The 27,948-nt window shown below is 32.3% G+C and overlaps 1 protein-coding gene across 3 annotated transcripts in view; it reads right to left on the reverse strand.

Moving 5' to 3' along the window:
• Nucleotides 1-27,948, reverse strand: part of LOC138707751 (uncharacterized) — a 93,597-nt gene continuing 65,649 nt past the window's right edge. For all 3 annotated transcript variants that reach the window (XM_069837617.1, XM_069837616.1, XM_069837615.1), the window contains exon 6: nt 1-27,937. In XM_069837617.1, coding sequence (XP_069693718.1) covers nt 27,764-27,937 — 174 coding nt within the window. In that variant the 3' untranslated portion in view covers nt 1-27,763. The remainder of the gene's footprint in view (nt 27,938-27,948) is intronic.

Here is a 27,948-nt window from a genome sequence, read left to right on the forward strand (position 1 = left end):
TAACAGACATAACCTTCCACTTTATTGAATGATGACATCAATTTTTTCCCCACAAAATCTTAATCCTTTATTATGAATATGTCTTGTACATAAGTGAACATGACTTTGACTGCAACTTGCTTGGCACGTAAGCACAACTCTTTCACATCCTCATATCTTTTCACATGTATTCACTCTAGGTAAGGCACAATATAATAATTCCATTTTAATTGGAATACAAATTCATCTTCATGTTTTATGTCGATAATTTACATGAATTAAATCATAATTACAACATGACGATAAATTAACAGCAATATACCTATACTTCTACGTTTTTTTAAGAATTCTATTGGAATAAATTTCTACTCCCAATGTAAAGCATTGCTCTTAATGACTAGGTTAGTTACCACCTTTTTTGCTGTTCATTGGCAGATGAGCATTCCTTAAGAACAAAGTTTAAAGAAACTGTACACTACAAATAACAATATTAATATAACTGATGACAACTGCCACAATGTTTATATTTTTGACAAAAGAAATGTATTTTCTTAGATTCGCCAATGAAAGAATCAGAAAATATCATGGATATAATTTTGAATATAACTACTTCCAACGTGGCAATAATTATGAAAATTTAAACTGAAAACCATATCTCCAATCATCATATAAGTTTATTCCAAAAAAATAAAAAAAAAAGGACCCTTCAAATTTGAATAACAGAGCCCGTGTATATACAGAGTAGTTCAATGAAACTTCTGAAAACCATAGGAACATGACTATTTCAATTAGCGTCGATCCAATTTGTAACTGTCATCTGAACAGCAGCAAAGTCATTTATTTAATTACCTCCTTAGACATAAACATGTAAACATCACATAAATTGTGTGTCAACAGTTGCTGGTTGAAAGGAATGTACTACTCTATATTCACAGACTCATGTGAATGTTCTGTATGTCTTTGTGTATCCATATATTATAATCCAAAATTAATTATTCACGATAACAATCAATCACATCTATACTCAGAAACTAGTTAGTATTCTGTGACTATTTTTTCCCAATAGAACACTGCCAAATAAACGTAGGACTCAACAATAGTGAAACATTAAATAATTAGAAAATCTTTTGTTCGACGTTGATACCTAAATTTACATAGGTGCAGTGCGATTCTCACTTTTCAGTTGGGATGCAAGATAAGAATAGACAATAAATAATACTGACCAATGTACCACACTCACTTCTTTACATAATCTAGCATTAATAGGTAACTCGTTGGTGAAACATTCAGTTATATTTATATGCTGTACAGCACGAGGCCAAAAAGTATACAATAAATTGGGATGATTATAGGATTAAAATTATAACGAAAATAAACTTATATCTAAACACAATACACTGTCAGTCATTGGTATAGAGTTCATTTCAAACAGCATACCTTTTTGGTACAAGTCTCCACGATTAGATTAACAAAATAATATGACAATATTAATCTACTGTATCTATATAAACAGAAGAAAAATAATACTTAGCACCAAACAATCATTGTCTGTGCAAAGTAACATACGTGATAACCTGACTGTACTACTCATGCTATCTTTTTGTTCCATGTATAGTTTAAGAAACTGATTAGGAAGAGAAAAAGAAACTGGCTGGGTCACCGGCTAAGAAGAAATTTCCTACTGAAGGATGCACTGGAAGTAATAGTGAACGTAAGAAAATTTCGGGACAGAAGAAGATATCAGATGACAGACAACATTAAGATACATGGACCGCATATAGAGATGACTAAGAGGAAGGTGGAAAATAGAAAAGATTGGAGAATGTTGGGTTTGCAGTGAAAGACCTGCCCTTGGATAGAACACTATGAATGAATGTATAATTTAAAGCAAATCTCTTGAAATAATAATAATAATAATAATAATAATAATAATAATAATAATAATAATAATAATAATAATAATAATACATTCTATATCCTAATGAGTTTTTGTACAATAAGTTCATAGGTATTACCACCAACTGCAAATTATTTGCTGTAAAACACAAAAATGCTAATGAAAAAAAACGATAGCAGTATAAATAGGTGAATTGTTTTATGAATTTTAAAGGTACTTCCTCTTTAATTGCTTTATTATTATTATTATTATTATTATTATTATTATTATTATTATTATTATTATTATTATTATTATTATTATTACCACTTAAATATTTTTACAAATAAATACACTGATCCATTCGTCAAAATTATACCTTCCTATTATTTCACTGTACAAAACTTAATTTTATTAGGTTTACTGGAAACCAAACAATAAATAAACATTGTAGGCAAGTTCTTCGAAAGGAATATATGAAAACCACTGACAAATATTTTTACTTAATTTAGACACTGGAAGAGAAAGAGATATGTTACTTCCATTAACATACACTTTATAAACAATTTTTAAATACTTTTATTGCACTGAATTCTGCATTTAGCAATGACTGCAAATGACTTTTGAAAGTTAGTTAAATCATTATGTTTATAAACAACCTTTCACCGTAATTATAATTAAAATTCAATGCAATGAACAGTTTCATTGACGTACGAACCACAGTAAATTCGAGTGAAATTTGTGATGAACAAAGATAGTGTTGAGGTAGGTTTTCTTTGAATTTTTACTGGAGATATTTCACCACTTCTCATTAAGGGGGTATGTACACTTTCGCTAATATAAATTTTGTAAAATTCAAAATTGAATTTCTACATAATATCCTGAATTATTTAATGCTGGAATTTAGTATACTTCTGGATTAATAAACAATTTTTAGAATCCAAAAAACCTTTACTGGTAAGGGTAATTATATTTTTAAATTGTGGGGTGTAATTTGTAAAGGGGGAATTGGTTTCACTGTTATCTTTTATAATTTTGAATATTTGTTAAAGATTTCTTTTATGATTTTATTCATAATGAGTGTATTAGTAAATCCCACCATTATCAGTTGAATATATAAATAAATATATATATATATATATATATTTTTTTTTTTGCGAATTTGTCATGAATTTTAAAATTTAATTATTTTTACATAATTATTAATTAAAAAAGAACTTGAAATTATACAACAGTGCTGAAGGCAGGGTTTGTTCTCCAGTATGAAATACACTTGCATGCACAATTTCATGAATTTATCACAAAAAATGTCGAAGTTATGAAGAAAATGGATACGAAAAACTTAAGTTATGGGAAATAAGTGACAAACTTACTGAAGATGAGAAGTTTTGTCCATATCTAAATGGCGAAGTCAATTGACACAGTCTCACGTTTTAGGTCATAAACAGAAAGTATTAGAGTTATTTAAACATTTTTTCACCATACTATTGAGAAAAGTCCATTAAAAAAAAAAAATTCGGCTTCCGAATGTGTATACTCCCCCTTAAGTAACAGGAATCCATAACAATCATTTCACAGAGATATATTATATCCATGGACATACCTGGAGTAGGTGATGATGTTTGGATCTTCAGATATGGCAATGAAATACAGTCTTTTATATACAAAATCTCTTCCCTTGTTGAGTATACACATCTATCTCATTTATAGCACAAAACAACGTTTATAAAATATAGAAAAGAATATCAAAGGCCTTATTTGGTATACCACAAATGATTTCACAAAATTCATAACCATATTCACGTAAACAATTTTACTGAAGAAATTTTTAACCTTATACAATCCTTTGAATTAATCGATGCTAACATGGCATTAAAAGAGCAAATGTGTAATGAAAAAGTTAAATGGAAACTGAACCACTCAAAAGAAACTTCCATATATATGCTATGTCCACCACAAATCTCAATGCGGGGTCGAACTGCTGTTTTCTTGATGTGAAACAATCAGCTGGACCATATTGTCGTACATTATTTTTTATTATGCTAAGTTTTATTATTATTATTATTATTATTATTATTATTATTATTATTATTATTATTGATTTAGTTTTTACTAATGTAACTGTGAGTGAAGTCAAACCGGCGAATCATTCTCTAGTTATGCAGGACATTTATTATCCACCAATTTCTATCTATCTGGAAGTTAATTTATCATTATCTATGAATTGTCAACAATGTTCCCTTCTAAATTATGCTTAAGGTGATTGCTTGAATTTCTACTCCAGTCTTTATAATTATGATTGGAATTGCATATATCAGGCTACTGATGTTAATGCAGCAACTAATTCACTCCGCATATTGTAAAAAATTTCGTATCTCTTGCAGTTACGGTCACCATTGTTAAAAAGTCTCAATATCCTAAATGGTTTTCAAACAGCTTACTTCAACTTATAAAGAAAAAAACAAAGCACACAAAATTAAAAAGAAAAATCAAAACTGATTATTTTTATCAAATCTTTTCGAATTATAGAAAACAAGTCAAAACTAAAATCAAATCTGAAAAATTTATTTGGCTAGAAAATATTGATGAAAATTTAAAGAATGAACCTAAGAAATTTTGGAAATATGTTGAACCTTTTCATAAAACCAACAACTATACTACTGAATTAACCATAAATAGTAAACACCTCACTGATCAAAATGGAATTGCTAGAGCTTTAGCTAATCAATTTAAATCAGTGCAAAAAAGCTTAATATTAAATCTGATTTCATAGATTCCAATGACACAGACAGCTTACCATTACCTACAATAACACATGAGGACATTAGGAAGGCTATTAAAAAGCTTAAGCCGACTAAATCCAAGGGCATTGATGGTATTCCTAACTTCATAATTAAGGGATGTTCTGAAATTCTTCTAATACCTGTATTAGTACATATATTCAACTTGAGTTTGATAACTGAGATATATCCTTCACTGGAAAGCAGCAGCAATAATTCCTGTCTTCAAGAGTGAAAAAAGAAATAATGTTAACAATTACAGACCTATCTCTATTTTAAATAATTTCTCTAAAATTTTAGAAATCATAATTCACAAACATATTTTTTTTACGTTAAAAACAAAATTAATTCAGTTCAACATGGCTTTACTACATCTAAATCTACTACTATAAATGTAGTATCTTATTTGAATCTTATTGTAAAAGTTGTTGAATCTCAGGGTCAAACTGATTCCATAAATTTTGACTTTAGCAAAACATTTGACTTAGTCCCACATAATATTTTATTGTGTAAATTAGGAAATTTAGGTCTTTCTAAAAGCTATGTAAGCTGGATTAAAAATTATTTAACCGATAGACAATCATGTGTTCAACCTGGGTACTAATCTCTCTTAGCCATTTACCATTTTATATGGAGTCCCATAGGGATCTACATTGGGATCACTCTTATTACTATTGTTTATTGATGATGTGTGTAAAAGAATAAGTTCTGATTGTCTATTATTCGCTGATGACCTTAAAATCTTTCGTAAAATCAAAAGTCCAGCTGATTGTCAATTTCTTCAAGATTATAACAACTCAATTTTAAAATGGTCTGTTGACAATGGGATAAAAATCAATTAAAAACAGTTGTCATCTCATTTACACGTAAAACTACTTTTTTAAAATTTAACTATTTTTTAAACAATGTAATTATAAACAGAAAAGTGTGTATTAGAGACCTTGACATTTTACTTGACTCTAAATTACATTTCCATAATCATGTTGATTACATTTACAATCATTCTTTAAGAATGCTAGAACTAATAAGGTCAATAACTTATTTTTCTATACCAGACTCCGTGTTAATATTATACTGTACATTAGTTAGATCGAAACTTGAATATGCATCTGTAGTTTGGAATGCTCTCACAACAACTGATTCGGAAAAAAATTAGAAAATATTCAAAGAAAATTTATATCCTTATGTGCATATGCAGTTTTATCTACATCCTCTGATTTTAACTATGAAGTATTTAGTGAATACTTTAAATGTCGCTGCCTTTATGCTAGACAATATGAACTTGATTACATATTCTCTTGTAAGGTCATCAAGGGTGACATTATCTGTGAATCTATCATAAGTAATGTCAGCTTTCGTTTTCCTACTACAGTATTTAGAGTTCACAAAATTTTCTATACTAGAAATTCTAAATCTCTTTCTGTGGTCTCTAGATGCATAAAAATACCAATATACATGGTTCTGATTTCGATCTTTTTAATGTATAGTAGTGACCAAGTATAAATGATAACTGCATTATACAGGGTAGAAGTGAAATAACCTTGCAGATTGAAAGGAATGATAGGGTACATTGAAATGAATACAAAATCTATATTATGTTTTGTGATTAAATCCACGGTTAATTAGAAAATTAATTTTGAAGTTTCAGCAGTCCAGCAAAATTACTGCTAACACTCTCTTCTCGTGATACAGATGTAAGACGTCAAAGAACTCTGTGTGTGTTGCTACATGAACTGTTTTCTGGTGCTGTGTTGCAACCAAATCGCATCATGCAGTGGCTTCAAATTAGAGGTTTTTAAAATTAAATTTACACGAAAACTGTCCACACTATTCAAATATGCCAGAGGTATAAATTATTCTTTATTAATTTTCCTATCGATATAGACAAAAATCACAATCCTATTCACAATAGTAACCGAATAATAAGTTGTTACACATTTGAGAGAAAAAAAAATTTCTGAAAAAAGCTATTAACTTTCCACCAATATGATATTACAGTTTTTTGTTACATATAACATGAGCTATTTGCTCTGAAAACCTGCAAGGCTATTTCACTTCCACCCTCTATAATCTGTAAATTTTGGCATTTTATGTTTCTTTACATTTCTTTGTGATTCTTTATTAATTCAACACTGATAATTTTAATCTTATTAATATTATATCTGTATTTAAGCTTCAATATTCTAATAACATTTGTATTATTTATTTTTATTGTACTAATGTGTTGGTCTATAATTGCCGAATGGCTGTTGACCAGCACACAAGTAACAATAAAAAAAATAAAAATAAATAAAATTATTATTATTATTATTATTATTATTATATTATTATTATTATTACTACTACTACTACTACTACTACTACTACTATTACTACCATTATTATTATTATTATTATTATTATTATTATTATTATTATTATTATTATTATTATTTAATGACTTTTAAATGGTACGTAAAATAGATAAAATTAAATTTATGTTCAGTTTCCTAAAAAGTAGATCTACAGACTGATTTTCTTCTACAACATTTTGTGGATTGTACTAAGAGCAGTTCCCAATAATACAATGTCTTAAATTTCCCATTCTTTTCTCCGTCCTGGTAGTTTCGACAGATTTTGCAGCAAGTTTCGTAGTACTAAGGGATCCAATTATTATACAGTAATTAGCAAACTCAGCTTTTACACCTTTTATTATTATTATCATTATTATTATTATTATTATTATTATTATTATTATTATTATTATTATTATTACTTTTATATTTATTTCATGTTTGAATACCTATTATTTAGTGCAAAAGTTTGCATAAATACTGTACATTGTGTGAAAAGTAAACACTATACCTAGCATGCCTCATTCTTTGTGTTTTATCTGTTTTTAGTGAAAAATGAAATATTAGTCGTGCAAGTATCTGCTGTTAATTCATGCACATAGAAACACATCAGCATACTGAATATAAATACATACACATTCTTATTTACACGCAAGCAAAGCAAGTATACACACTATTATAAACTTATTCGAATTGTTAATTATTTGTAACACTCCTCCTCATGTAATTACAAATGTAAAGACAATGAGTGGTTGCTATAAAGAAGGTAATCTTTTAATACCATGAACATATTTTTAAACAATTACCATTCTGAAACAGCCAGGTTTTCAGGTATGTTTTGTCTATCTTTGGTATATACTGTTTCACGTCTTTATTTGCAGAAAAATATTCTCTTAAATCTGGATGCACTAGTCATTACTAGTTAACACTGGGTCATACTATAAAAGCATTAGAAATATAGGAACAGTTCACAAATCAACATATTTCTCCCAAAGGAGATAAATCCACAACACACAAAATAAAACTGAAAGTTACATAACAGATATGCAATCTTTCTCTGTGAAGTTAATGATTCCGTGCGTAAGTTTGGATTCCATACAAGTGGACGGGTAAATTAGTTGCCCACAATGATCGTGTTCAGTCAACAACTATTTCTAAACAACTGTGATATTAAGTATCACACATTAGGTTCAATGATGGTAAGCATATACTAGAGTTTCACTGGCTATATATAACATACATTATAGGGAATATCTCGACAAATTCTGTAATTACTACAGTACAAATTATGAAATGGAAAGTGTGCATTTCACTCTTAATGAATAACATGCAAGCCAACGCCATTTCTTTATGTTTTTGACATTTTCTTCGCACATGCTATCAAGTAGCATTTGGTAAGATTTTTCTTACTGGATACTTCACATTTTGCAACTGAAGATTTTGAAGTTTGTGTATTCTTATAACAACAACAGTTTTGTAAGATCATGATCACCCTATCCCATTACCTCCTGACTTAGTTGTCTCATGAATGATGCATTATTTGATGTCACTTATGAGGTTCAAACCTGTCTTCGGACAGTTGACTAAACAACATCTTTACAAATTAACTTATTACAGTACTTCTACATGTATTTCAAAATTTGTATTTAATGTTTAATCCTTTCTAGTAAGATGCCAATTCATGATCGAAAATTAAGATCTTCGAAAGTAAGATGCAGATATTAACATGTGGGTCATGGTCTTTACAGATCCTCTCCATAATATTTGCAAAAACGTTTCACATTTCGCGACCAAAAAGGTTATAATTTGTATTATGTTTGTATTTCCTGTTAAGTTTCTTTTAAACATTAATGTTGTATACACTTATCCCAAATACTTCAATATCTGTGATAAATGCGTATCATATGTTAAGGCAATTATATAACATTAATTTGATATTAAATTTCTCATTTCATATTAGCTTATTAAATACCTGAGCACAATTTTTGTTTCCACAAATACAGAAAAGAAAGTATTAAATAAATCAAGTCAAACTTGTCTCTTTCCTCTAATATTAAATTAAAATTATTGACCATTCTCTCTTCTAACAATATTTGGTAGAATTAACTTACAAGTTATGATATTCAATATATATATATATTGAATACGAGGAGAAAATAGAATACATTTGCTTCACTTCAATTTCATCTGTTACAGTATGATTCTATTATAATGGCCACTTGCATGCCTTGTAGAGTGAGATGACACACAGTCATGAAGAAATAATTGGACTACATACATTACCATCACGAGTTTCATATAAATTTACTCCAAACTTTGTGAAAGTGTGCAGTCCAAACATTTTGTACCATGCAATTCCAGTTACGTGTTATCTGTTATCTGCTGTTAAACTGTCACTTTTACAGAATGCAAAAGAAAAAAATATATGTACATATATATGTATGTCATCTACAAAAAATCAGGTTTCAGCAGTGTTTCAATACATAGTTCCTCCAATTTCAACGAAATAAATTTTTTAATTCCCAGTTACTCCATTTTGTTTTATAAGAAGTTAGTATATTTTTTAATGTTCTCAGAAGAAACAAATAAAAGAAGCAACAAATTAATTAGCCAACAAATAGCATCAAAATAAAAGACACATGCGAGTTTTGACTTTATTTTTATGAATTTGAATTACTGTTAACTATCAGCATCAGCCAATTTGAGTTGTCATGATTCGATTGGCTTGGTTTTACAAGAGCTGGACCTGGAACGGGTCCATACACTTAGGCAAACTTTGGCCCATTGAGCACACTATATATGCTACGATTGTCCAAGATGGCCTGAATAGCATTCGTGAATCCGATGCTGACAGGTGGCCAACCTGCTTCAGCCCCTGACACAGCCAGATCCTGTTAGCCTGATCATTTCCAGGGATCCGGAGCCCTTTCTATATCAGCATCAGAAACCCATATTACACTAAAGACTTCACCTCAGCCTAATTTTTACTACTGCTGATGAGAGATGAAGTGAGGGGAGGTGGAGTGTGATAGTGGAATGATAGAGGGAAATGGGAGTATCCCGAGAAATACCAACTGCAACATCTACTTTGTCCACCACAAATTCCATCATGACCTGGCCATGGATCGAACCAAGGCCACTTGAATGGAAGACCCGTGCACTAATATTTGAGCCACAGATGCAGCTTCTAATGGTTCACACTAATGGGTACATCTGTTACTAAGCAAAAAATCTTTATGTTAAAACATATTTCATTCCTATATTAATTTGGGAAATTTAATTTTCTTTTATGTTTCACGTACCAGTGAACAAAATATTATAATTTAGAAATCCTAAAATGACTTAATTTGAAGGTTATGACCTGGGAATTGTCTAACTACTGGGTGAACAGTATAGAGCAGAACAGGTTTCACGGCTCATCCGGCCTTGAGTCTCTCACCCCCATGCGCATAGCTGGCCGGCCAGCCATGAAACCTGTTCTGCTCTATATTGTTCACTCAGTATAATAGTACAAGTATGTTGAAAATTTTCCTTTTTTCTAGAAAAGACTAAAAAAGTTGTCACTGGCATTTAAAAATCAACAAATCATAACATATACTTTGAAGAACACCTAATATGAGGTTCTTAAATCCTAAGGATTACATTTAAAAGGAAACACAATTTTTTAAGATATATTCATTTTGTACTTAGAAGTGAATCGGGTGTCTTTTTTTGTGGATATTAAATATTCACAACAAACAATTGCCATTAAAGTGTTAGAAACATATTTTCCTTCCGTTGTATGGGGTAAGAATGATGCACCACTACTCAGATGGCTACAGTGTCACCTTTCCATGAATGTAACCTAAAATTGAAATTCTGACGTAATAAAACAAAATTTCTGGTAGACAAATGTATCACCTAGACAGGATTCCTCAGGAAAAACTTCCATTTCTCTTGAGAAAATTCAACAACTTCTCCATAATTCACAATTATTCTTACCAACAGCTATAACAGCAATGGGCAAGCACGTATTTATGCATGGCCCACATGGACAAGAGCCCTAGGTGGCAAAATTATGAGAAAAAAAAAGTTGAAAATATATTTTCGACATTTTCCTACTTCGCAAATGCCTGCGTTAAATAGTAGAATATGTTAAATTGTTGTTACATGCCACTTTTTTTTTTCTGAGTATCTAAGATTTGCATAAATTAGTTGGTGAGAGAAGCAACATTTTTTTGGGCCCATTTTGATTACCTAAATGCGGGACTGGCAATGGGATACTACTGCACTGTATAATTTTCCCAAGACATGAGCTTCAAGAAAAACATTTCACAAAACAAGTAATACATATGAATTTCTAAATTTGACACTGATACCTGCGACTTTCATATTGTCAGGAGATAAAGAAGGAAAACCAGAGATAATACATGGGGTAAGAAAATACTGTAGTTTGTATTTCTTGAGCCAATTATTCACGACGTAAGAGCAACATTTCAGGGTTTATTTTAAAAGGTGGTCCTAATAAAGTTTCTACAGACGTGAATTCAACTTCTATTGGTTACAGAAAAGTGGCAACTGTACTGATATGAAGTACCAGTAGCAACAATACCGAGACTCCAATAACCCAGAAATTTTATTTCAGTGTCAAAATACATGTACTGTATTAAAGAAATTGGTGCTAATTAAAAATATCCATTGTTTATTAAAAAGAGGTTATTAAATATACAACGAAAAGTCCTAATTATTACAGAATTTGAGAGATAGTTAACACAAACAGAAATGTAAAGTAAACTTGAACACTGGTTGATTTTTTTAGTACGTTATTTTACAACGCTTTATCAACATGTTAGGTTATTTAGCATCTGAATGAGATAAAGGTGATAATGCCGGTGAAATGAGTCCGGGGTCCAGCACCGAAAGTTACCCAGCATTTGCTCATATTGGGTTGAGGGAGAACCCCAGAAAAAACCTCAATCAGGTAACTTGCCCTGACTGGGAATCGAACCCGGGCCACCTGGTTTCGCAGCCAGATGCGCTAAGCATTACTCCACAGGTGTGCACTGCTTGATATTGAAAGGACACTCTGGTTCACTGTCGTTTCTGTGGAAGTAATGTAAAACACTTCTGATTTAGTTTGCTCGACAAGTTTCAATTTACTGCTTGAGTTACAACATATATTCTAAACACTTTCAGATATTACATTTTGAGACCTCCTGAGATGAAGTTGGTCAAGCTTCTCAGCTGTGCTATTGAATGTAATGTTGCCATGAAAACAAAGACTACTACCACTTGTCACGCCAAAACTGTAAGTGCATACCCAGATGAAATGTCAAAAAGTCCATTCATAATGAATATCAACTGTTTATGGTTTCTTTGGAAGCGAGCATATTGACTTCACTCAGTAATTATGAATGAAGTGCCAATTCAAATAAGTAAGGAAAGTGCATGTTCTTACAATGAATTGCTATTCTAAAATTCCTTTCATAACTGATCTCCTTCATGACTAACTCCACAATCTGTCACTGCTAAAAACGTCATGATACTACATACATGGTTTCACTTAAAAGTAAATATCACAAGTTCACGAATAATTTAAATGATATTTGTACTATAAAAACCTAAAAATATTACTTCGCAAGTGAATTAGTTTTACAGCTGTGTGTAATGGCGAGAAATGAGATTTTTTAAGATGTGGAGAAGAATGGAAAACTTCAAGTATAAAATGTTGAAGGATATTTTCTGCTCTTATGTGAATATGTAGCAAATTTCAAACCAGTTTAAATGTTAAGAATGCTGTTACATTTCTTAAAAGACAACTTTATTCCAGCATGTATTGCTGAAATGCATGTAGGAGCATGCATTTGTGTGCACTTGCGCATTTACTTGTTTATGGTAACTTTAATGCATTTAATTCTCACATACTAAAATTTTGATCAGTAATGCGAACTGCAAAACTATTTACTATAAAATGAACATTATACACTGTATTACACAACTGGTAAAGTATTACTTTTCTGTCGCGTAAGTCAGTATGTACAGTACAAGTGTATACTTCGAGATTTTAATTATTTAATCAGTATCTCTTTTCAAATACAGAGGCAACTGAGAGAAGAAAATATTACTCAGTGGTAATACAGCAATGACAAAATGGAAGTGATAGAAGAAACTTATGTACTCAGACAAAATTTTCCCTACAGCCACTTTTCTAGATCAAATCTTTCAGAATCTGCCTGATCCACAGCAAGGTCCTAACGCAAAATTCCATTTTTGTCTTTCATGTTATTTTCTCTGTAACTGATCACCTCATCATGTGAATAAATGTTCTGTGAATGGAAATTGATCACTAAGGTAAAAGCGACAGCTGCAAGAAAAACTTCCATCACATAAAAAGTACCCAGTGACGAGGCATAAGATATTTGTAAATGTAAGCACACTCTTAAGCCAAATTGATTGCTAAAGAAATAATTTATCATCATCATCATCATCATCATCATCATTGAACGGAATACACTGTAGTCTGTTCAGCTTCTATGTCAGTTTAGGACCTTTCCAAACAAATGTCGATGGAGAAATGGAAGTATAAATGTACTTCAAAATGACTAACAATACATCTGGATAGCTTTTGAAATGTCGTGGTGCTTGACTCTGCCTCAGTATTACAAGCACTGTCAAACAGCTTCTTCTCATAAAAAGTTTCAGTGGATACTCTCACATTGACAGAGACGATTTTTTAGCCAAAAAGGAAACTAAAATCACAACAACAGCAGTACCTACACTTTCATTCCACTTCGCTAAACTACACAAAAGGAAATCATTCAAAGAGCACATTTACGAAGAGTTCAGACAAAAAAGTTTCAACAAAAAATGGTCCAGCCTTGTGACAGAGAAACACCAGATACCAGAACATCCAACAAGAGATATGGTTGCTGCACTATGGATAATCACTGGACATGAGACTGCCTTTCAGCTCACCTCCATAGGCTCAATATCTTGCTATCTTCTATGTATGTCTTGTATGGGGAAGAAAAAAATTATGGTTTATTTAAGGACACTCGCAACTGCTGACGTTATATCAGTGTCGCAGGTGTGCCGGAATTTTGTCCCGCAGGAGTTCTTTTACATGCCACTAAATCTAGTGACATAAGCCTATCGCATTTAAGCACACTTAAATGCCATCGACCTAGGCCGGGATTGAACCCGCAACCTCGGGCACAGAAGACCAGCGCTATACCAACTGCGCTACTCAGGGCGACTGTATGGGGAAGAAGATTCAATTATGGACTGGGAACATCTGAATATGTGCAGTGGTCTAAAGAACGTGAGAGACAAAATGAACATACTTCTTACTGGGAAGTAAGAAAACGAATGGTTTTGTATGAAGCATCTTGAGTATTAAATGAATAAAATAAATAATAATTACTAGTTTGCTATTGGATGACTACAAATTGTACTAAATGTTACGACATATGTATACTATTTTACTTGTATCTGAAAGCAATTCTGTGGTCCTCCTTTTCAAAAACTTAAATCAGAGACTCATAGAATAACATCTGTTGTTTCAGTCTTCAGCAGTCGCAAATGGACATCATGGAAAGCTTGAGTCTGCTTTGTGACTGTGTGCTCTGGAGATAGGTTTGATTCTTTTCGAGGTGGAGAATGACCTTCCTACTGAAGCACAAGATGCAAGAATTTTTACATTATTAATTTCATAAATTTTGATGTTCTAGTAACGCTTTATTCAGGCCACTGGACATTAGATACTGGATTAAACTAAACACTTCTTGGTTCCTGAATTCATCTGAAGAGTATATCGCAGAGAGTTCTGTTCTTAGTTGCGAGAATTCAAAATGTCTGTTATAAGATTTCTTCAGAAAATTAAAAGCAGTTGAGGAGAGTCGTTTGCATATTGGATATACTTTTCGTAATAAAGAAGAGAAAGAATCTCCACATGATTCAACTCGGCATATGTCACTTAAATGACATGAGATAGTTTCAACAATTTCACAAAACGAAGCAAAGTATGACTATTTTCGGTCACCTAAATCAATCTCTTGCCGCCTTCTTTTAAAGTCACTCACACTTTCTTCTGGCTCAGTAAAATCATGAAACGAACTACTCAGTTCCTCTAGTTCACCCAGAAATTCTCTGAATTTTTTTTTTTTTTTTCAGACAATAATTTATATAAATAATTTTTGTTTGCAGAACTTTCAAAAGTGCTGTGGACTTTTGATGTACACTTGAAAACGCTTAAGCAGAAATTTAAATTAAATTCTTGAAGTGTAAAATGAAATTCTTTTGCACATGCTCGAGTTTCACTATCTCACTTACAGATAATGCTTTTCATAGATTAAAAAAAAAATGAAATTCCATTTATGGCTTGACACACGCTCGAAAAAAATTTAAATTATGGTTTATTTAACAACGCTCGCAATTGCCGAGGTTATATCAGCATTGGCAGTGTGCCGGAATTTTGTCCTGCAGGAGTTCTTTCACATGCCAGTAAATCTACTAACATGAGCACACTTAAATGCCATCGACCTGGGCCAGGATCAAACCCACAACCTCGAGTATAGAAGGCCAGCGCTATACAAACTACGCTATCCAGGATGACCACAAGCTCGATTAGTCTGCTGTTATACTATCATCTAGTGTGGGATACTGAAGAAAAACGTCATTTGATGGATTCGTCTATTGAAGATTTGCCAGTTAAAAATGTATATTTATATATTTTAAACTTTCTAAATAGTTCACCAATTTTACGAAAGTCGAATCTTGTAAACACATTGCTACTAAAAACCAGAAGCATGTAATATTAGTAGTTACTCCATTATGGAGCAACCAAATAAAACAATTGGATACTTTAAAGTAGAAAGGTGCAAAGTGCCAAAATCATAGAAAATGAAATTATTATGCAGAAAAGTGTGATGTGCCTAGGAGGATGATGTATGAAAGAGGCTACATCCACTTGTGTTTCTTAAGCGAGATATTTAGATGTTACGTTGCCAGCACCATGCAGTTTCAGATGGTAAGCACCCTATTGAGCTGCATCATAGAATGCAATGGATCTTCAACAGGTCATATATGTGCCCAAACTTACACAAAGCAAAATGTTTTACAGATGTCAGCTTTCACATTATAACTTTAGAGTTTGTGTATGTGATACAATGCAGTCTTATATGTGTATGTGGGATGAAAGCATCGCGAGTAGAGGTGCCAATGAGATTGCCTCGTGTGTACTAGAACTGATGAATATGTACATAACAAACAAGAAGAATCTGATAACTGTGCAGCTGAAAACAAAAATCGTGTAATGGTTTTCATGTGTCTGTTTTCAGTTGTGATTGGTTTATTTGAGCACATAGAACAATGTTTCCTTCTCAGCGGTTACAGTTTCTTGCAATGCGATTCTGATTTTGCTTTGATTGAAAAACGACAGAAAGTGACAAAAGCCTTCATTCCTAGTGACCTGCTTAAAATAGTACAAGACTCTAAAGTTGTAAAGCCATTTCAAACCGTTTCAATGCTGGAGTCATATTTCCTTAATATGCAAGATGTTGCTGATCAACTAATTTCCATCAAGAACTTGAATATTTCTAAGGCATGTTGCATTCAGTATGATGTTAGTAAAGCAGGTAGTGTTTCTGTGAAATAGTCCCATGATAATGAAGCAGTGCATACCATTGAAGTGCTTAAAAAGGAAAAAAAAAAACATAAAAGATTTGCAGTCAGCATTGTTTCAAGTTAAAGCATAAAATAGGGAAATTACTGAAGAAAAGAAGGGGGATCTACTAGCAATGACTTCATATCTTCCAAATGAGGAGCATAGGCAGTTCTACAGGCAGATCTATGAATAAAAATTGCTCCAGAATAGGAAAAAATAGATATTGGACTTTGCACCATTCTACTGCAACTGTACCCATTACTTAACCCTTTTCATAACCTGTGTTATATAATTAAATATGGAGAAATAATGTCTTTACATACCACTATTATTAATGAGTAAACACTGTACTATTGCTGTTTTCTATCAGTAAAAAAAACAAATATGTGTACAATTATTCTTATAGCTACATTTTTTTATCTTATCTCCAATGTTTCATTTTGGCACTTTACACCCTTCTACTTTAAAGTATCCAATTATACTTTTCACTGATATAGGACACACGTGTGCTACAATTTATAATATTAAAATGAAACCAAAATAATACTGTGTCTTTCGCAATTTCTTTTTTTAATTTAAAGAATTAGATTCCTAATGTTTTGAAAATGGCGCCATTGATATAATTACCTGTATTAGCCATATAGCTAACAGTTATTTCTTTCATGCTTTATCCTAGCGAGAAAATAAAAAAAAATTACAAGAAGAACATTACAGAATAATCATAAAACTAAAACACAGCACAATAATGGTTCGACTCATGGCTTTAAATCTTTTAGAACATAAACAGTTTAATATGTGCAATAAGCCATGGTGAGGGAAATTAGGCAAGCACATATTTGTAAATCAAATATATTGCTTTCCCATGTGCTAGAAGAAAAAGTAACAGTAAGTCTTCTAAGACCACTGAATGAAAAAATATAAAGTAACTTTGTTATTACAATTTAAATTAAATTTATTTTTGTTATGTATGTATGTATGTATGTATGTATGTATGTATGTATGTATGTATGTATGTATGTATGTATGTATGTATGCATGCATGTATGTATGCATTAATGCATGTATGTATTGTACAGAGAATTTCTATGCAGACTGGTCCCATGCCAACCTCTACGTAACAAAATCTGTTGTCGGGCGGCGAGCAGTTGTATGCTGGTGTATGGATGTATGCATGCATGCATGTATGTATGTACAGAGAATTTCTATGCAGACTGGTCCCATGCCAACCTCTACGTAACAAAATCTGTTGTCGGGCGGTGAGCAGTTGTATGCTGGTGTACGGATGTATGCATGCATGCATGTATGTATGTATGTACAGAGAATTTCTATGCAGACTGGTCCCATGCCAACCTCTACGTAACAAAATCTGTTGTCGGGCGGCGAGCAGTTGTATGCTGGTGTACGAACAGGTCTGTGCACACTTCCCTACGCAGATCAGTCCCACTACACCCTTTACAGCTTACAAGCAAATGTTCTCATGGGGACAGATAAAAAAGTTAATCTTTTTCTTCAACCATGTTAACAAAGTCAAAACATGTTCTTATACAAATTTTGGCCACTCGAGCGCAATTACGAGGGTCCCCCAGAAAGTTAGATTTCCTGGGGCCATTTATAGAAAGAAAACACAATTTCATTTAAAGATTTACTGGAACAGATACAGAAATTGTTGAGCTATTTTTCAACATATTCCCCACCGGAATTGAGACATTTCTCATGCTCTGGGATCAACAAAGAGGTGCAGACGGCTATCACACACTGGTTCCGATTCTGGGTGGCAGACTTCTACAACACAGATATACAAAAGTTGATTCCATGATATGACAATTGTCTCCATTTTGGTGAGGATTATGTTGAAAAATAGTTGAACAATATCTGTATCTGTTTCAATAAATCTTTCTATGAAATTGGGTTTCCTTTCTGTAAACGGCCCCAAGGAAACTTACTTTCTGGGGGCCTTGTAATTGCGTTCGAGTGGCCAAAATTTGTATAAGCACTTGTTTTGACGTTATTAACATGTTGAAGAAAAAAAAAATTAACTTTTTTTTATCTGCCCCTCATGAGAATGTTTGCTTGTTCCTCTCCTTGGGACATGTGCTCCGCACTACTGTCAATAAGCCAACGGAACAATACTATCTGGGACCGGTCTGCAAAGGAGCTCTGTTTGTTTGTCTGTCTGTCTGTATGTATACATATAAGACAAAAGAAAATACAGTATATTTGAACAAAAACTAAAAGTAAAGATGCCTTAGCCTATATTGGGAAGCAAGAAGGAAAATGGTGTAACTACCAAGATCTGGGTCATTGAAAATCATCAGTATATTTGAACAAAACCATCAATGCATTGCAGTACCTCAGTACAAGCCGTCACTGCTTAAAACTTGATTACAATTCATAGAAATACCATTTTCTTTTCTTTTTTTTGGCTACTCGGTATGCAAGAAATCAAACAGAACAATAACAATAGTATGACATACGCAATCTGAGCTTGCACATGTATATATGAACAATCCTAATACTTCAATGATATTGCTATACCCCTTTCACCACAAAAAAGGATTTATCACAAAAAAATTTCAATGCTGAAATGAAGAAAATGTACTTGTCAATCTTATCTTTATAAAACCAATTTTTTAAGACATATTTGTGTTGAAATTAGACTTTGGGTTATAGTTCTGTGATGAAAAATTTAATTGAATGTAAGGATACATTATTCATTAAATCGAAATTCCAAATGTTAGATTTTTGGTTGGACAACCTGAGTTATTATTTCATATTTTGCTTACCAGTAGCATTAAAATTTCTGAATAACAGACACTCAACTATAATAAAACTAACACAAAACACTTGTAAAATTGATATGACGTATCAAAATCACAATTAAATTATTAAATACTTGATTCACTTATGATCTCGAACACCCTTTTGCAATGTTGAGCTTTGTGTAAATAAGTTACAATTACGTGAAATGATATGATACAGTATTATTGCTAAATATATCTAATATTTGAAGGTAAGCCTATACAGTTTGAACAAAATAAGTAAACAAAAAATAGATGATGTAATCAATTTAAAATGTAGACCAACACAAAAATTGTGCTGAAAAGAGTTCCTTCAAAAGGCAAGAAAATTGTGTACAAAATTAAGTAGTGTTTTTTTAAGTTCAATTCATATTTGTGATTTAAAAACGAAATATGCTCGGCATACCATTATAAAATTTTAATCAAATTTTTCATTATCATAATATAAACTTTTGAAATGCGAACCATTTATTATACTCGTGAATGGGACAAATTAAATAATGTGACCAAAGACTAGTTCCAAACTAATAATAATTAGATGACACTTAATTTGCCTTAAAAATTAACGACATTTAGATTGCATACTAATTATGCAAAAGCAGTATACCTGAACTAATGTATCAGGTCTGCAGACCACTAGTGATTCTCAAGGTACTGGTGAGACTATTGAAAAAAGTGGCAATATCCAACAATGTCGACATAATTATAATCTTATAAGCAAATATCACCCAAGAGAACGAAACATTCTACAGCATACCACCCAAATGACAAATCAACTTTCACACACTATAGTGGAAGTACAACAAATCCAGACTTAACATTAGTAGCATCATCACTTGAAGACGAAGCAACTCGTCAAATAATAGATATGGGTACTGAACATCGTGCTATAATCTTACAAATTAAATACACGGGAAGCCTTGTTCCTCACCAAAAAAAAGAAAACTTGCAATTTCAGAAAAGCAAAATGGGATCTCTTCACGAAATACATAGAGCAAAAAATTAATACAACACAAAACACACAATAGTTTTAAGGATCTAAAACCAAATGCACATAATTTATACAAGCGCAAGAAAGTACATCCCTGTGGAAAACAAATAATGTATAAAACTTTCTGGTCAGACAAACTTAACCAAATGAAACAAGAACATGACCAATACTTCAGAGAAGCAGAAATAACAAGGGACCAAACAAAAATTTGGAAATGGAAACAAAAAGCAGCACAAATGAAGAAAGAAATAACAGCAGAAAAACAAAAGTCGTATCATCATTATCTATACTAAAAGCCAGGTTATGAACCGACTAAACAGGAAGTAGTTGGCAGGGCGAGAGTAAAGTGCGGGTTAGAGGGGTAGCCTGTGCAGCGATGACACGTTGAGTACGGAGGGGCGAAGGAGGGAAGGAGAACGGAGGTTTTCATTGGACCTCACGTGAAAATGTCATCTGCTAACGAAAATCTGGCAACAGAATCAAACTTCCCAGTTCATTTGCAGTACCACGTGCATTACGAGTCGCATTTAGTACCAGCGTCATTAGCTCGTGCTTTCTTAAAAACAGTAATTTTAATTACTAATATTGTGGATAGTGTTATCGAGAACTATAGACAGTAGTTATTTTAGACATATCGGTGACAAACGCTGAACATGCTTTGAATCTCGCGCCACTATGTGGCAATAGAGCTCAGAAAGAGAGCAACAGAACGTTGCTTCCGGTTTAGTCGGTTCATAACCTGGCTTTTAGTATAGATAATATGAGAAAGAAGAAAAATGCCGACAAACTCTTCAAATTTGTAAACAAGGTCAAAAACAACTCCAGTAGTAACAATAGTCCAATTTTGTATCAGGGGAAAGAAATTACAGATGACAAAGAGAAAGCTACACTGTTTTGTAAATATTATTCCACAGCACACGCATTACAATAATATGCTAGGAAAGAAGATAGAAAGCTGAAAAAAACAAACACTACAAGGGAAACACAATGACAGAAATCGTACATTAGATAACAATCTGTTCACTTCAAAATTTAAATTTCAAGAACCACATGAAGCAATAAAAACCTTGAAAAAGGTAAACAAACAGGACCAGATAAGGTGTTTCCAGAATTCATACTTCATCTAGGATCCAAAGCAAAAAATTTCTTGTTAAACACAATGTAATAATATCTGGACCAAACAGGAAAGCCTCCCCCATTGGTGGACAAAAGCCATCATAGTCATGATTCCAAAACCCAATAAACCACGCAACAACATAGAAAACTATCGCTCAATTTCACTCACGACAATCCTAGCTAAAACAATGGAATGAATGGTAATGATCAGGTTTTACTGGTTTCTGGAAAAACAGAACATCCTAGTACCAGAACAAGCTGGATTCCACCCAAATCAATTGACTGCACATCAGCTAGTTAGAATCACACAAGCTGTAAAAGAATAATTCAATAAACGAGAAAGTACACTGGCAGTATTAGTGGATTTCAAAAATGCTTACGACAAAGTTTGGAGAAAGAAACTCAATACAAAAACTACAAAAATCAGGCTTAAAAAATCATATGTTGCAATGGATAATAAACTTCCTAGGTCATCGATTATTCGTAATTCATTACAATAACAAGTTATTCAACTATAAACAAGCAAAAACAGGACTGCCACAAGGAGCTTTATTCAACATATATATAACGACCTGGCACTCAGACTTAAAAAGAACCCAAAATTAAAAGTGGCCTCGTATGCTGATGACAGTTTTCTGGACCTCAGAGGAAAATACCTACAAAAAACACCACCAATTGATTAAACAAATAATCACAAGAGCTCTAAAAGAGATGAATTCATGGTCAGAGGAAAATAACATGGCAATTAACCTCTCAAAAACAGCGTATCAGTACTTTATCCTCAAGCAAAATCCAGATAAATTCGCACTGGAAATAAACGATGCAATAATATAGAAGAGTAACAGCATAAAATACCTAGGCATATTATTAGACAACAAACTGAACTGGAACTACCAAATAGAAGAAATGAACATAAAGTGAGCAAAATTTCAAGCATACTTAAACAATTAGCTGGAGTAAAATGGGGAAGCTCAGTCACAACACTTAAGACTGGTTTACAATAAACCGGGAATGGAAACGAGAATGAGAACGAAAATATTAAAATAAATATATTTAAATGTGAGCATTCACAATTAACGAGAAGCTTGTTGGAGCCCAGGAACGGGAATGTGAAATTTAATTGTGAATGCTCACATTTACATTAATTTATTTTAACAATATTTCTGTTCTCGTATTCGTTTCTGTTCTCGGTTTATTGTGAACCAGCCTTTAATAGAGCCCACAAAATATACATTAAGCCAATACTACAATATGGTGCCGAAACCCTATCACTGCATCAACAAAAGCCCTAAGTGTCTACAAACTTCGCAGAATAGGGCCCTTAGAATAGTAGCAAGAGCAGTGAAAACCACACCAACCTGTCAAGACAGAATATGAAAAAGCAGCAACAAAGCTATGATGTAAACTTGCAGCGAACAAAATCATGTCAATTGATCCAACAGAAAACCCATCACAGGCACTCAAAACCCAACCCACCTTCCAACACAAAGCAGATGACATCCTCAGAAGGAATAAAACATCCTTCCCCCAAACAAATTGTTTCCACCTATAAATCCTCTAGAATATCACAACTACAACATACACCTGGACCTTAACATGTCAATAAACAAGAAAAAAGACAAGAACTACTAAAGCAATTTGCATTATCCACAATTAATGGAAAATACCCAGAATCTGAATGGTGGAGGATATATACAGATGGCTCCAAAACAAGCTCTCAAGAAAATAGTGGAGCAGACATTTATAGTACAGAATTTCTACACTACATATCAACAAGCAAGGGCAGCACAGCATTCGATGGAGAGAAGTAAAAGCAATTCAAGTCACATTAACAAATTTAAGCCCAAAAATTGAATAAAGCAGTCATATTGATCGACTCAAATTCAGCAATTTAAGCAACAGCATCAAACAGAAACTCCACAAACAAAGCAAAAGCAGAAAGTCGAATACTTCTTCGAACTCTACAGAAACAATAGAAAATAATTATCCTACAATGGATCCCCTCACATGTAGAGCTGTATAGAAATAATATGGCAGATCAACTTGCAAAAAAAAAAAAAAAAGATCAAAACTTTTCAAACAACCTAGCAAAATAGCACCATTAAATAGCCTAAACCAAATAATAAAGTCAGAACTAGATAGCCAAAACATCACAAAAACAAAAGCAAAGTATAATGAGAAGTTGATCAATATCGATAGATATGGAATGGACTATCACTCCCTACCAAGAAAAGAAGCAACAGCAAAATTTAAACTCTACATGGAACATGACTGCCTTGCATACCACCTGCATCGCATCAACATAGTAAACTCTGAAAGCTGCCAACTCTGCAAAGATGAAAACTCCACAACGGATGCCGCCCACTTCCTAACATGCACAGAACTAGACAGAGGAAAACAGAAATCAAAGGACCAGATAAGACTCTACTGGGAGACAAGAAGAAAAATGACGTTAAGTCAAGATCCAGCCACTGGAAACTAACGGTTTTCATCTACGTATTAAATAAATAAATTATTAACAGAATAGATCATATAAGAAAGCTAATTCTATAATGCATAGAAATCAATTACAAATTTGTTTATGTAATTTACAAAATATCCCGAAGTAAACACCTGCAAGCTAGTCATAGAGAATGACATAGACTGTAACTGTTAGTGTGAAAAAAAACTGCAACTGTGTCCATTTCATTTAACATTCCACTATCTATTAGTTCTTTTAAAGCTCATTTGTCTTCAAGATTCACAACCATTTCCCATACAGAAATCTAATAAAGAGAGACAATTTTTCATTGCAAATTAAATTATTCAATAATCTTCCACAGATATGCTCTAAGTGTTTTAAAACTGCTTTTACTTTACATGAAGACATAAATACAAGAATGTATAAATAAAATGATTACAAAAAAGTAGGAAAAGAAGAGTCCAGTTTATGCAAAACTATAAACCTTTTTCACTTATCTATAAATACAATTCAGCAAAAGTGAAACTTCTTGTTTATAATCACAGCCATTCCATTAATTATTACATACATGGTAAAACTGAATGATAATGTACCAAGAGAAAGACGAACTATATTTTGCCGAAATTATTTTCAATTTAACAAATAAAGAGTATGTATATGATAACAAATGTACTATTATTCCTCATTAACAATAATCTTCTAGTCATACCAGGTAGTACACTGCGTAAGAGTTTAGAAAAGACAGACTCTTACAGTTTACATTAGGAATATCCAGAAGCGGCAGGTGGAATGAGGAAGCATCTCTCTCTTCATCTATGCATTCTCTATTTTGTTCTTTGCCTATCAGCAATGAAAGTTATTCCTCACACAACCATTTACTTCTCGCGTACTCATCATAAATAGGGTTCGGATGTTCATAACAAAGCCAAAAACGATATCACACTCTGAAAATGGCTAAAGATAACATTAAAGCGGAAAAATATGACTAAATTTTAATGAATATAAATAATAGAGAAAAGCTTATGTACCGAATATAATTTACATATTTCTATAAAACTTTTAAGAGATATTTCCATGAACTCATTTGGTGAGTTACCTGCAATTGTTAAGAGTCTGGACAAAAATATATAATGTGCAATAAAATTTAGGATGTGTTGTGAGAATATAAGAGGACTACGTTTTCAGTTTGCACAAGGTTGTTCCACTCTATCCAGAAGTGAAGAATTCACTTTCCTTTTTAACACTCTGAATTGTGAAATAAGGTTACCCATACAAACATTAATAATATTCTTAGGAGTGTGGCTTCTCCATTTATAATTAATGTTAACCACTAAACTAGGGGTTGAAATTGACAATACTGTGTTGAACACATAATAATGAGAGCTTTGTCAAACAGTCTCTCTTTCTTAGAAGTAGCTATTTTAAAATATGTTATAAAATGTTCTAAATATCCATTAATATGCAAGATCAATTCAATTAAGGAAAAAATATAAGTATGAATAATGTTATAAACAGGTTCAAGGAAACATCTCTGGATATCAAGTACTGTAATACTTGTATAGAGACATGGAAATATGTAATTATGTTGAAATACAGAGGCTTCTTTACAGTTCTAAAACACATTTTTCCGTAAAATTGAGTCATATTTGCTTGCATGTTTCCCGTTACGTAGTTCATGAACATCCGAACCATAATAATACTATTTATAACACTGTGCTATTAACAGTGTTGCGTGTATTATCACTAGGAGGCAGATGTTGATGGAAAGTTATTATTTTTCTTCTAACTTTAAAATGATGCCCTTTAACACCATAATTCATTTTATGTTATAAAATAATATGTAATTATGATGCATTTTTTGCCATTTTTGTCCAATAGGTTTTTTTTTTGGGGGGGGGGGAATAAATTAAAAATCATTTTCTCCATTTCTTATTGACTGTGATAGCATTTTTAAAAAATTCGTCTTTATTCTTCAGTAGTCTTTCATATAAATCATAGTTGCTACTCTTCTACTGCCTAATATTTTTCTTTGCTAAAGAAACTGACCTTGACCGTGGTCACAATAACCCAGTAAGCTGATAAAGAATGTGGTGAGGGTAGATTTTACCTGGAAATACAAATTTCACTACACCCTCGGCCCACAAGCACATAAAAGCTCAGCATGTGGAAGTTGTTCAAAATTTCCTTTTATGTCAAGGGTTAGGACAATGTGGGTGGGTGTGGGAAACAAGCAAAAATTAGAATATTTTTTTAATGTGTTAATCAAATTAAAATGGCCCACCATAAATATTTAAGTAACAGAAAGTTTAATGTGTTACATAAATTGTTGCACATGCATTTTATCCAATAAAGTTTATAATCAAAAGGAAATAATTATTGATACCATCAATGAAGTTATATTTTATCTCACTACAAACGATAGCCCACTGCAGTTTGAGATCGTCCTACACGAGGATCATTTTATTTAACATATTTACAATGTTCATGCATGATATGACCTCCACAGGCTAAAACAGTAATAAAAACTACTGTAGCAAGTTTTGTTATCTTTGTTGCTATGTATAAATGTTAGTTTTTACTTTAGTTTAAAAGTAGTATCTCATTCTGTGTTGCAGTAGGTGACTACGATCATCCCATGAACTGTATTAATTGAGAAGTGATATTTTTAATTTAAGAACAGACACAGGAGAATAATTTTGTATTTCTTTTAAAAATGATCCACTCTTTTGTGTTTATTATCTTTCCATATACAGTCCCCTGCCTTTAACTGATTAACTTTTAAGGTCATTTTTTAAAGCTTTTAGGTAGTTTTTATGTAAATGTAAGGGAATTTTATTGGTAATTTTCAGCCATTTTTAGGCCATCAACATTAGCCCCCTAATTATCATACATGTAATTGTGACATAAGATTTTTAATGAAAATTGAGATACGGGGGTGAGAACATTAAAAATAAATAGACAGACAAACCATTCATGAGTGATGATATGGCCAGGTGTCTGCAGTTTCATATTCCAGAAATATAAATTTGAAGTTCCATTCCTTATTACAAATATATATTACGTCGAACGAAATTTGAGTAGCCAACAAGTTGGCTGACATGTACTGATCACATAGTATAACATTTGATCGATAAAATCAATTAGTAAATCTCCGAGAAACACACACACACACGTACAATAGAAAGTGATGGAAAAACTTTTTAACGGTCTGTTGAAATATTTTAGAGAACATAAAGTACATATCAGGGATTCCAGTTCATGCAAACAGACATTCATTCTGTACCTAAATAAAAAGAGACAATGTTCCACAAAGTTTCGAAACAGTGAGCTTGATGTTTCAAAATTGCACAGTATAAATCCTTGCATCACTGAATAACTGCAAGAGGCATTTTTTTTTTTTTGCACAATGCAAATCCACGTGATTTTAATTGCTCCAGTGGAAAATTTTCTTCAGCACTGTCCACTGTTTTGGAATTCAGAGAAACTTTCATCATGAATCCCATTTCGTGTTGATAGTGCTTCACTAATGCAGTCTTCAAATGTAACTTCATGTCACACAGTGAGCACAAAGATATTGATTTCCTTTAAGTTTTACAAATCACTTTAATATAACAACAAATTTTAATAAAAGTCTGGACTTAGTCGTTTATTATTATTATAATTATCATATATCGGCAATTGTTTACACGTCCACAAGAGAAAAAAAACATAAAAGTAACAAATTGCACTATAGCCAAATAATAATCTTACATGTTTTCAGGGCAGACTGTGTTAAATGTCAAGCTGCTATAGAAGTTTGGCATCCAACTCGGCAGCAAGTGAAGACTTCACGAATATGAAATCATTGGCAAGATTGTTGTCATGTGTAACTTCACTGTGCAGAGTGTATCCCTGTTTCTCCATGAACTTTCTTAATACATCCTTCCCTTCTTCCACATGTATGTACTCCACGGATAATGTCTGCAATACAA

The sequence above is a fragment of the Periplaneta americana genome, chromosome 10 (genome assembly GCF_040183065.1).
Source record: "Periplaneta americana isolate PAMFEO1 chromosome 10, P.americana_PAMFEO1_priV1, whole genome shotgun sequence".
In the NCBI taxonomy this organism is placed as follows: domain Eukaryota; kingdom Metazoa; phylum Arthropoda; class Insecta; order Blattodea; family Blattidae; genus Periplaneta; species Periplaneta americana.